At 44.3% G+C, this 12,723-nt stretch overlaps 1 protein-coding gene across 5 annotated transcripts in view; it reads left to right on the top strand.

Moving 5' to 3' along the window:
* Positions 1 to 12,723, top strand: part of LOC132490793 (kalirin) — a 467,387-nt gene that overhangs the window by 250,382 nt on the left and 204,282 nt on the right. For all 5 annotated transcript variants that reach the window (XM_060099427.1, XM_060099424.1, XM_060099423.1 and 2 more), the window contains exon 6: positions 3,247 to 3,369. In XM_060099427.1, the coding sequence (XP_059955410.1) occupies positions 3,247 to 3,369 (123 nt within the window). The remainder of the gene's footprint in view (positions 1 to 3,246; positions 3,370 to 12,723) is intronic.

The raw sequence follows: 12,723 nt of genomic DNA, 5'->3' as shown, positions 1-12,723 counted from the left end.
AATCATTCTGGTGCTAGCACATAACTCTCTGTTTATTAGCATATCTAAATACTCATTTAACAGAAAATACAGGGAAGGTCACTTCTAGGCCACTGGGATAGACAAGAAAGTATGAGTGAGCACTTTTCATCCTGAGTTCCAAGGACTTCAGGCATTTCAGATTTTCATTAATTTTATTGATTCTTTGGTCAACAAGGAAAAGAGATGAGGATGATTTTTAAATGGGGTTGAGAGGCAGAATTTTAAAGAACAAAAATTACACAATGAAGTTCCTTTAGACTCCTGGGGCACTTGTCTTCTTCCCCTCTTGTCCTTAATAGTAATTTTAAAAAGCGCTGACCGCATGCCTATGGTGTGGGGTTGGCTGTGGCTGGTGGACCCAGGGTGGCGCACGCCACCGATCCTGCGCAGCCTCTGCAGGCACCCCCAGCCTGGAACATCTGCTGACACTTGAAAGTGAAGGATGATACTTTGGCTCTTTATCTGTGTAGGTAGCCGGAAGTGATCTGGGTAATTCAAAAGGGAGAATCATCTCCAAATTCAATCCCATTTAATGCCCATTTGCCTTGGGAAGGTGATGTGCTTGTACTTACCCATGGGTTTTCATAGCCTTGATGTCCCTCTCCTGACCTCTGGACAAAACTCTAACTGCCCACAGGACCCCTCCACCTGAAGGTCTCCTAAGCCTCTCAAACTCAGCATCTGAAACAGAACCTGCTGTCTCTCCTCCCCTACCCCAGCTTCTTGCCCTTCTCTTGAGGTGGTGCCATGGTAGCACCTTCTCTTACAAGGATCCAGGGCGCCATGCCAGATACCTGGCTGTCTTCCCTCTCTCTTTCTCACCCTCCCTCCCCAAACAGTTGGGAGTCCTCAGTCCCTTCCTAGTAACTCTCACTCTGCCCACTCCACAGACTCCACTGTCACTCCCCGCATCCGGGCTTCCAGGTTCTCACTCTTGCTCCCCAGGATTACAACCTCCTAACCATTCTTACTGCTCCATCTCTCCCCGCCAGTCCACATCCCATGCTGCTCTCAAAGCTCACATCACATTTCACTGCTCAGCTTACAACCCTCCACTGACATCTTGCTGCCCGCAGTATATGGTCCAGGTTTCCTAAAGCCCATGTCCAGGTCCCTTCTACCTCCCCAGCCACATCCTCTCCTCACATCAGGTCCAGAAGCACAGACGTGGTGCTTTCAGAGCCCTCTGCACACTGGGCTGCCCCACAGTTCTGCCCCTTTGATCTTCCCTTTGCCTGGAGCCCACATCTCACTCTTTCACCTGGCTAATTCCTACCTGAGTCAGGGTCAAGTCAGGTGTCACCTCCTCTGGGAAGCCTTCTCTGCTCTTCCCTCTCTTCACACCATCAAGAGAGGCTGCTACCTTGATACACCACACTGAACTTTATCTTGATAGATTTCTTTGTTGAGTTGTGATTTTAATCAAGTCATATGCCAAGTTGTGCTAACACTGTATCTGAGTCCATGTTTGCTTTCCACACTGGCTTTTAAGCCACTTAAACTCAGGAATCACATATTAATCATTTTTGCCTTGTACAGGGCCTGGCATATAATGAGTGTCCAATAAATGCTGGTTAATCGTAACTGAAAAAGTAAATTCGCTTTTCTGTTTAAAGGGGAAGAATGGAATGAGGCTGTGGTTCTGCCTCCAGGAAAGCTGGCGTGATCTTTGCAGCTTCTCAGCCTACACCTGTGCTCCGTTCTTCCCTGCTCTACTCTGCAACTGAGCTGCAGCCTTTAGCTCAGCCCAAACTATGGACCATGAGTTCCAAGCATAGCGATCCTCTTCTCCAAAGGTTTAACACGTTTCCTGGCTATATCACTTGACTACTCTGGGCAGAGGATTACAGAAAATCCAAATTAAACCAGTTTGACTAATAAAGAGGATTTCTTGGCTCAGGTACTAAGCAAGTCCAGACACAGTGTGGAGGTCAGGCAAGGCTTAATCAGGGCTCTGCTTGTTTCCTGCCATTGTTTTGGCTACACTCTTTCTCTGCCCATTGGCTTCACCCTCAAGCTGCCAGCAGAATGACTACAGCAGTTTGAGGCGCAGGGTCACAATGACAGTATCAGAGGAAGAGAAGTCATATCTAAACAACTACAGTTCTGTTTTCCCAGAAGCTTCCAGCAAACTTCCCTTTGTGTTTTATTGTACTGAATTGGATAATATACCTGTTTCTAAGACAATCCCATGGGTCAGGAAATGTCATACACGGATTGGCTTAGATCTGGTGTCCTGACAGGGGGTAACCCTTAGAGTGACCAGGCTTTCCCTTGGAATTGAGGTTCTGGTTAGGTCCCCTAAAAGTGAATGGGCCACCTGTGGGAGAGGTGGAAACCTAAATGAAAACCAGGTACAGAGCCATGGGGAGGAAAATGGCTCAGTGCCCACTGTGCTAGGCAGTATTTACTCTACCCTTAAAATCCTCCTCTTCTGGTTCCTCATGAGTCATAGCAGAAACCCTGGAACTGTGAAGCTGTGGAGTCACAAGAAAAGTTGACTGCGTTCAGAGTCAGTTCAACAATGTGTGGTCGGGCAGTGTAAGTGGAATGGGGCATGTTAGGATGCCCTGTGGCTTCCAACGTGTCTCTCTCTCCTGCTGGTGCAGTAGGGAGTGGATTAAACCTCCCACTTGTCTCCACTTCACCTGTCCCTAAAGCATGCATTGAGGGGGGCGTGGCTTTTGACGATTTCTAAAAGCTTTTTTTTTTTTTTTTGCGAGGTACGCGGGCCTCTCCCTGTTGTGGTCCCTCCCGCCGCGGAGCGCAGGCTCCGGACGCGGAGGCTCAGCGGCCATGGCTCACGGGCCCAGCTGCTCTGCGGCATGTGGGATCTTCCCGGACTGGGGCACGAACCCGCGTCCCCTGCACTGGCAGGCGGACTCTCAACCACTGCGCCACCAGAGAAGCTCTCTAAAAGCTTTTAAAAGGGGAAGTAACTAGGGAAAGTGAGCAGCTTCCTCCCCCTTCTCCTTGGTCCTCTTACTCATTTTCTCTCTCCCCCTAGGCTCTGTAGGGAGACATGGAGGCTGGTGGCAGGGCCTTCTGCTAAGGAGGAGGGCTCTCCTGGGAAGCCAGGGTGTGGGCCACCCCCGACCCTGAGCACGATGACTGGTCCTCACTGGGCCCCAGCAGGAAGGCTGCTTTTCTCCCAGTAGCTCTGAAAGTTCCTTGCTGTTGGACCCATGCCCTCCTGATGACTGTGTGCCTTCTTTCCCCCTCTAGATGTTCGACTGGATAAGCCACAACAAGGAGTTATTCCTCCAGAGTCATACAGAGATTGGAGTCAGCTACCAGCACGCCCTGGACCTCCAGACACAGCACAATCACTTCGCCATGAACTCCATGGTGAGTGCAGGGTCTCTTCTCGGGGGCAGGAGAATAACGAGGGGGACGGGGCTGCAGTGGAGAGAGCAGAAACAGACTTCCAAGCCGAGGAGGGGTGAGAAACTGTGAACATGCGGCCCCTTTTAGCATTCCATTTGCCAAGATAGGGACGAGTGCAGGAGACGTGGTGAGCCGGCTGTTCCTGCAGCAGATTATGGCCTCATTTCTGCCTCCGGACCCTGCTTTACATGGTGAAAGGAACGTGATAGGGTTGTAGAAGCCATCAGCCCAGTGCAAGACTAGAAAGGAGAGTGCCCAGTTCCACTCCGCTGACTAAACCCACTGGCCTGTGTGAGTCACTAAGCTGGGAGGAGAGGCACCTCAGGCTGTGGCGCGTTGGAAACGGTTGAGTGAACTGGGCTGCTTAGTCTAGAGAAGAGGAGCCTTGCGGGATGCACAGCTGCTGCCTTCAGTTACGTGGAGGGCTGCCTTGGAGAGAAGAGGATGGAATTGTTTTGTGTTGGTCTAGGAGGCAGAACGGTCCAGGGGACGGCAGTTGGAGGGGGAGGCAGCACGTGGCTCAGGAGGTGGGATGTACTGGAAGGTAGTGAGCCCCCCGGGATGGGGAGACTTCAAGCAGACGCTGAATTCAGAGAGGGATGTTTGCTAGCTGTGTGGCCATAGGAAATTTACCTGTCTGTGCTTCCATTTCTTCATCTGTAAAATGGAAAAAATAATAGCCACCTTATAGGGCTGCTGTGAGGATTCAATGAGTTAATTGTAAGGTGGCTGGAGATGTGCCTGGTACATAGTCCATTATCAGTAAATATTGGTATTATGATAATGATGATGCTGGTGATACAGGAATCTAGTCCAGATAACACCTGTGATTCCTCGTAAAACTAACCCTTTGGGATAATAATTTTTCCATGTGGTCTTCCCCAAGACTTTGAAATCTTGTCTGCCCCTTGAACCCGTTGTATCTGAAATGTCTGCAGCCTAAGTATGCCTCGACATCTCTCTCTCTCCCCTCTGCCAGCTCTTCTTGCTTGTAATACTGGTCCAAAAGAATAGCTCCACCATTCCCTGTATATCTGAACGCCAAAGACCCCATATCATTTCATCTGGTGATGCTGGGAGAGGGGCGGGTGTTAGAAAAAGATAAACACAGAGGATCACAGAGGCCAGGAAAGAAGATAATTTCATTTTCTATGGAGTTGTTTTAACAGTGTTATACACTGGACTGTATTATACACAAATAATTCTGGCCTCCAGTTTTCAGTGTCTAGTTAGGGAGATAACTCAGTCACAGTACAGCTTGATATGTGCGGTGATAGAGATGCTGAGCGACCTAAGAACCATACAGTCTCAGTGGTTTAAAGTAATAGAGGTTCATTTCTTGTTCCTACCACATGCCCATCGCTGGCTGATGGGGGCTGTGCTCATCGCACTCACTCGATGAGACTCCCAAACCGAGGGAGCAGCCACTGTCTCAGATGCAGCCAGTGCCTCAGCAGACAAAGCAAGTAGCCAAGCGCACACTAGCTCTGAAACCTTCCACGTAGAAGTGAGGCATTTCACTACCCAACACCAGTCACACGGCCACATCTAACATCGTGGGTGGAGGTATATGGTCCTACCTCCACATGCTGGGGAGGAGAGAGTAGGTATTTGTGAATAGCCCTAATCATTAGCACAGGGAGCCATGGCAGGATGTAAGGTAGAGGTGAACAGCGTGAGATTTGGATGGGAAGGGACCTCTGGCTGCAGAATAGAAGGTTGTGGGACCGGGCAGGGAAAAGATCAATATTGACTGTGTTACCAATTTGGGCCACAGCAGTCTTGTCTTCATCTAAATATAAAGACTAGTCCAACTAGTCTTCTATAATTATGTCTCATCCCAGGCTCGCTTTAGTCACAGAGGAGCAAACCAATTGATCACAGGTGATTAAGAACATGAACTCAAATCTAGTCAGGTTTGATTATCTGTGTGCCTTGTGGATTTCCCCTGGTGAATTTTACAAATTCTGTGCCAGAATCTTCATGTCACCCAACTGCCTGGCCCTAAGGCAGACAAACTCATTTTAATAAGAAGCAAAGACAAACATAATTAGGGAGGTAAGTCTACCATCAAGCCCCTCAAAACAATGAACTACAAAGTTAAATAGAAAGAGCCTTTGGCTTTGAATTATCTGCACCACTGCTCTTCTCTGTTAATATGGATAACTGAGCGTTAATAACACATCAAAAACATTTCCTCTGACAAATTTACTTCTGAAGTCTCCATTTTCAGGACAAAAAAAATAAAAACGAGGGAGGAAATTTACTGAAATTTTCAGGAGGTGGGAGGGAGGAAGAGGAGGTTTAATATACAACAGCCCATTAGCACGTTCCAGCCCATCTCTAGTCTCCCTTTGCCGTGAGTTCCTGCCTGTTTAGCCTGATTAGGCTGGCTCTCCTCTCTGGCTGCAGGGCAGGGGAAGGGAAATCCCAGGGTTGTTTGATCAAATTGGCTGAACTGGTGCGTTATAAACACAGCACGTACTTTTGTTAACTGGGAGGTTTACAGGTTTCTTATTAAAAGGGACTTCCCTTAAGAAGGATGTCAGCAACCCAAGGAGGTCAATAGAGGGAATTACAGACTCCTTTTCTCTGGCCTGAGTGATGGATGTTGCTGCCAAGAAACAGATGAATTTAAGCAGCTACTGCTGGAGCCCAGTGACTGTAGGAATGATCATTTACTCAGGGGAAGTGGTAACGTGGATTGTTTTGTAAGTTCACTGAGGCATTTCCTTTTCGGTTCTTGGAAAAGAACCTATACATATGCCCACACATCTGTCCATGTAAAGGTACATGCAGCGTACTTTGTTTCAGGCTACAGGTGAGTTCTTTGCTACTGAATCCTGTTTTATCAGTGAAATAGGCCAGTGATCCCTTACCTTTCAGGGAGGTCACAGACCCCTTTGAAATCTAATGAAAGTTGTGGGTCTTCTTTCCAGAGAAATGTATGTGGCATATTTTAGGCATTTTCAGGGGATTCAAGGGAATCCTAAAGCCTATCGATCACCCTCCCCAATATATAAGATCCCAAGAACCTCATGACTTCTTTCTTCATTCATTCCACAAATAATTAAGGATTAGACATTGTGCTGGATGTCGGGCATATAGTGGTGAACAAAATGGTCTGTCCACGGAGGTTCCAGTGGAGAGACAGGTGATATTATATAATCTCATAAGTAAATACATAAATACAAATCAAGAAGTCTTATGTTGGAAGAGTAAGTGCTGCTACGATGGAGGATAACAAAAGGGGCTCCATTTAAATGAGGGGAGGTCAGGTATATTTTTCAATTAATAATCAGTATTGACTTAATGCTTATTGTTCATTCATTGATAGTAATTAATGGTCTGTGAATTAACTCTATAAAGTACCAATTCTTCTTTATAATTTAAAGAACCCCTAGGTATACTGTTTGGTAAATGAAGATGATCTAGTTATAATTTATCTGTTTTTTAAGTTTTGTTTTCATGTCTAGTTTTATATACCAGTTAAAGACCCGACCCCAGCTGAGGTGACCATTACTGAGAAATAATTGCATATCATTAAACCGTGGAAGCAAAATCAGAAATTTCCTAAATTTTGTCTCTGAATTGGTACCAATAAAGGCTATCAATTATTAACATGTGGAGAGTGTGGGAGTATAATGCCCCACTGAGTATGGTACATGAGCAACTCTGAAAGAAAAAGGTTAAAATTGGTTGATCTTTGGCTTTTTGTTATAACATGTTTTTTTGCAGTTTCCACTGGGGAATCCTATTCTTTTGATCTTTAATAATAAATAATAATAATAATAATAATAATAACCCACCTACTAAACCCAGTAGGAAGATATTCTCTGGCTTCTTATAGTGCCTCATAAAGCCAGGTTTCCTGAGCTCTCTGGGCCCCTCCTTTTTCTTAATTTCGCCTTCTGTTGTGAAAGGCTTTCTCACAAATTCTCCTTCCCCTGAATGTGGCCTCCTCCTCTGATGGGAGTGTGGGCAGATGAAATTAGGGTCGGGTTGTACTGTAATAAACAGAACAATCAGGTAGCCATCTGTGCTCTAGCTCCTCATGGAAAAGACACTCACAGGAGTACATACAAACATAGCACAGTCTTATTTACAATTTTAATTCGCCGGTTCTTTGGGAAAACTAAATTGCTAATGGTTTCTGTCCAGAGTTTTAAAATATGAAGTGATATTCATTTTCATTGTTACGACTGTGAGGACTCACATTAGTGATAACATGTGCAGCTGGACAGTAGGAAGCCTTTCTGCTGCGGCATGTTGATAGCTGCTTTAATCCTATTAATTTGCTCACCAGAGGCACATACTGCCACTTGATGGTGTACAAATCAGACCAATTGCAGCAAAGCCTGTGGTGCTCTCTTTGTTTTGAGGGAAAGTTAGAAATGGTAGCAACAAGGAAAAATCAGGTCTGGTGCAAGAGAGGTAAAGATTCTGAGCAGGTTTCCTGACCTCAATTTGAGAAGCCTTGCTCTGGGGTCCTTTGTCATCTCTGATTCTCAGCAGACCCAAACCATGATTCCACAAGTAATTCCCTACCCCCAAACAGACAGCACTTCCTGTGATGAAGTGACCCCACTTCCATCGCCCACACTCCCATCAGAGCAGGAGGCCACACTCAGGGGAAGGAGAATTTGTGAGAAAGCCTTTCACAACAGAAGGCAGAATTAAGAAAAAGGAGGGTCCCAGAGAGCTCAGGTTTTGGGGAACACACGCATGCACACACACACACACACACACAAGCACACACACTATTGTGATGTTTAATAGTTTAATAGCCAGGATTTGACCCTGTCATAGCCACAAAGCCTCTTAGTACACATAAAACCTGTTGAAAAAGAGAAGAGATGAGTCTTAGCTTGTATGCATTAGTCTTTTTAGTACAATTTTTTTTTCAAAGAATCTTGTAGTAGACTTGCTAAAAATGTAGATTTCTTTTTGGTTTCCACCCCAGTCCTAGAAAATCATAATCTCTGGGGAATGAGGCCCCCAAACCTCCATTTTTTGACAAGTTTCATGGGTGATTTATGTACATATTAAAGTTAGAGAACTGTTGTTCTGTGGAGAGGTATATATATTTATAAAATAGTCACGCCCTAAAATAAAGCATTACCAGTTCTGAAAGAGAGTCCACTTCTAGTATGACAGCATGAGGCGCTATGCAAACCTGCTCTCCAGTGAAACTGGTGGACATTATTTTAAAAGAACCATTTAAAGTCTCTAGAAATGGTCCTAAGTGCACACAGCAAATGAAGAAACATTTATTCAAGAAAATTTACTAAAACTTGGTAAGAACAGCAAATCTGTGGTATTTGAACCAGGACCCTCTTTCCTCCCACCTCCCAGCTCAACAAAATGGAAACACTACTCCAGACTAGTGCAACCAAGAACACAGGGTCTCCTTTGCCCCTAGCTCCCAACTGAAGGACTGTCTTCCCAGATAGGACATTTCCTATCCTGGTCCAAGCTACCTGTTGCTGAAATTAAGTTCTAGGTGAGTGTGGCCAAGAGGTGGGGACTCCTTCTTCTGCCTAGCCCCCACTCATGGAGCAGAGGCTATACCATGGGCACAACACTGCTGAGAAATAGTGTTGCCTGGGAGTAGAAACAAACTATAAAACAGAGAGCCCCAAATCTTTTCCCAAAGCAACTGCATTTATTTGCAATAGAGCGTAGAGAAGTTCAAACCAATAGCACTCTCAGAAATGCCCTTAGGGAAATTATGGTGAGAGGCAACTGAGAGAAGATTTCTAGAGTCACTGGAGATATAGGGTAAATAGTAGGCAGGCTGGTTTGTCAGCGAGAAAGAGACTTCCTGGGGCCAGAACTTAAGTAGTGACCTCAGGAACTGTCCCTTCAAAGGAGCTTGGATTTGATTGGATAGATCTGTGAAGCAGATCTATATTTATACCCCAGGACACTGTTGAAAGCAATCGAGTAATGAGCTGGAAATTAGTGGAAGTTAACAGCTGGGTGTGGTCAGGGAAAGAGAAAGTTAAAGAGAGGACTTCGAAGACCAGTGTCATCCCAGGGTGACTGTGGGCATACCCAAGACTGCTTCCCCTGAGGAGCAACATCAGAGGTTTCCCACTAAAATAATCCAGCCAGTCACTAAACAAATAAGCAGGCAAATAACAATAACAATCCCCAGAAGTGTGGGAATCAGTACCCAGAGATGCTACAGTGTATTATCTAAATGTCCAGGTTCCAACAAAAAATTATGAGCTATGAAAAGAAACAGAAATGTATGATGGGGGGGTGGGGCGGGGGGAACAAATGGATAAAAAGCACACACTGGAAAAATCAAGAAACAGAAAATGCCTGTGAGAGTGACCAGATATCAGATTTAACAAAGATTTCAAAGTAGCCATTATAAATATTTTTTTAAAAAAACAAAAACTGAAAGAAACTATAATTGAAGAAGTAAAAGTAGATATGATGATATCATCTCACCAAACAGAGAATATCAATAAAGAGATAGAAATTATTTTGAAAAGTACCAAAAGGAAGTTCTGGAGTTGGAAAATACAATCACTGAAATGAAAAATTCACTAGAGGAGGTCAACAGTAAGTGAATTGGAAGAAGAACCTTGAAGATGGAGCAATAGAAATTATGCAATCTGAAGAACAGAAAGAAAAAAGAATGAGGAAATATGAACAGACCCTCAGAAAAATGCAGGACATCATCAAATGTACCATCATAGGCATAATGGGAGTACTAGAATGAGAGAAGAGAGAAAGGAACATTTTTTTAAAAATTATAGCTGAAATCTTCCCAAATATTGAAAAACAATCTACAAAGCCAAGAAGCTCGAGGAACTCCAAGTAGGATAAAGGAAAGAGGTCCACAAACAGATTCATCATAGTGAAAATACTGAAACCTAAAGACAGGGAGAAAATCCTGAAAGCAGCAAGAGAAAAAGGAGTTGTCACAGGGGAATCCCAATAAGAATAATAACTGATTTCTCATCGGAAACAATGGAGCCCAGAAGGAAGTAGAATAACATATTCAAAGTGCTTAACGGAAAAAAACTGTCAACCAAGAATCCCATATTCAGCAAAGCTATCTTTCAAAAATCAAAGTGAAATAAAGATATTTCCACATAATCAAACACTGAGGAAATTTGTTGCTAGCAGACACACCTTATGGGAAACAATAAAGGAAGTTCTTTATGATGAAAGCGAGTGAGCCCAGACTCGCTCTTTTGAATCTGTACGAAAAAGACAGAGAGCATTGGGAAAGATAATTACATAACTATAAAAGACAGCATAGGTGCAACTTTCTTCTTCTTTCTTCTCGTCACCGATTTAAAAATCCATTGTATAAAATAATATGTATACATTGTACTACTGAGCTTATAATATATAGAAATGTAACATATTCTCCAGTGACAGCACAAAGGAGTTAAGAGTAAAGCTGTATAGGGCTAAGGAAGTTACTCCAGATGGTAACTTGAATGCACAGAAGAAAATAGGACAGAAGAAAACATCCAGAAATGATAAATAAGGAGGTGAATATAACAAGAGCTATAAACTTATATTTACTCTGCTTTCTCCTCTCACCTTCTTCAAAAGACATAAAATTGTAAAAAGTGATACAATCTAATGCTGGGTTTATAACATTTATAAATGTAATATGTATAATAACATCACAAAAAGAGGGGAAAGGGCTCACTCCCTCTTGCGAGAGCACCAGAATCACAAGCAACTGCTGAACAATCATCAACAGGAAGACACTGGAACTCACTGAAAAAGATACCCCACATCCAAAGACAAAGGAGAAGCCACAATGAGACGGTAGGAGGGGTGCAATCACAATAAAATCAAATCCCATAACTGCTGGGTAGGTGACTCACAAACTGGAGAACAATGTTACCACAGAAGTCCACCCACTGGAGTGAAGGTTCTGAGTCCCACTTCAGACTTCCCAACCTGGGGGTCCAGCAACGGGGGGAGGAATTCCTAGAGAATCAGACTTTGAAGGCTAGCAGGATTTGATTGCAGGATGTTGACAGGACTGGGGGAAACAGAGACTCCAGTCTTGGAAGGCACACACAAAGTAGTATGTGCATCAGGACCCAGGGGAAGGAGCAGTGACCCTGCAAGAGACTGAACCAGACCTACCTGCTAGTGCTGGAGGGTCTCCTGCATAGGCGGGGAGTGGCTGTGTTTCACTGTGAGGACAAGGACACTGGCAGCAGAAGTTCTGGGAAGTACTCCTTGGCATCAGCCCTCCCAGAGTCCTCCATTAGCCCCACCAAAGAGCCTGGGTAGGCTTCAGTGTTGGGTCGCCTCAGGCCAAACAACCAACAGGGAGGGAACCCAGCCCCACCCATCAGCAGACAAGAGGATTAAAGTTTTACTGATCTCTGTCCACCAGAGCAACAGCCAGCTCTACCCACCACTGGTCCCTCCCATCAGGAAACTTGCACAAACCTCTTAGATAGCCTCATCCACCAGAGGGCAGACAGCAGAGGCAAGAAGAACTATAGTCCTGCAGCCTGTGGGAAAAAAAAACAACACTACATTCACAGAAAGATAGACAAGATGAAAAGGCAGAGGGCTATGTACCAGATGAAGGAACAAGATAAAACCCCAGAAAAACAACAAAATGAAGTGGAGATAGGCAACTTTCCAGAAAAAGAATTCAGAATAATGATAGTGAAGATGATCCAGGGCCTCGGAAAAACAATGGAGGCAAAGATCAAGAAGATGCAAGAAATGTTTAACAAAGACCTAGAAGAATTAAAGAACAAACAAACAGATGAACAATACAATAACTGAAATGAAAACTACACTAGAAGGAATCAATAGCAGAATAACTGAGGCAGAAGAATGGATAAGTGACCTGGAAGACAGAATGGTGGAATTCACTGCTGCAGAACAGAATGAAGAAAAAAGAGTGAAAAGAAATGAGGACTAAGATACCTCTGGGACAACATTAAACGCAACAGCATTCGCATTATAGGGGTCCCAGAAGGAGAAGAGAGAGAGAAAGGACCCGAGAAAATATTTGAAGAGATTATAGTCAAAAACTTCCCTAACATGGGAAAGGAAATAGGCACCCAAGTCCAGGAAGTGCAGTGAGTCCCATACAGGATAAACCCAAGGAGAAACACACTGAGACACATAGTAATCAAATTGGCAAAAATTAAAGAAAAATTATTGAAAGCAGCAAGAGAAAACCTAAAAATAACATACAAGGGAACTCCCATAAGGTTAATAGTTGATTTCTCAGCAGAAACTCTACAAGCCAGAAGGGAGTGTCATGATATACTTAAAGTGATGAAAGGGAAGAACCTACAA

The sequence above is a fragment of the Mesoplodon densirostris genome, chromosome 5 (genome assembly GCF_025265405.1).
Source record: "Mesoplodon densirostris isolate mMesDen1 chromosome 5, mMesDen1 primary haplotype, whole genome shotgun sequence".
Classification (NCBI taxonomy): domain Eukaryota; kingdom Metazoa; phylum Chordata; class Mammalia; order Artiodactyla; family Ziphiidae; genus Mesoplodon; species Mesoplodon densirostris.
The sequence above is the reverse complement of the archived record's forward strand: the minus strand, read 5'-3'. Positions and strand labels throughout refer to the sequence as shown.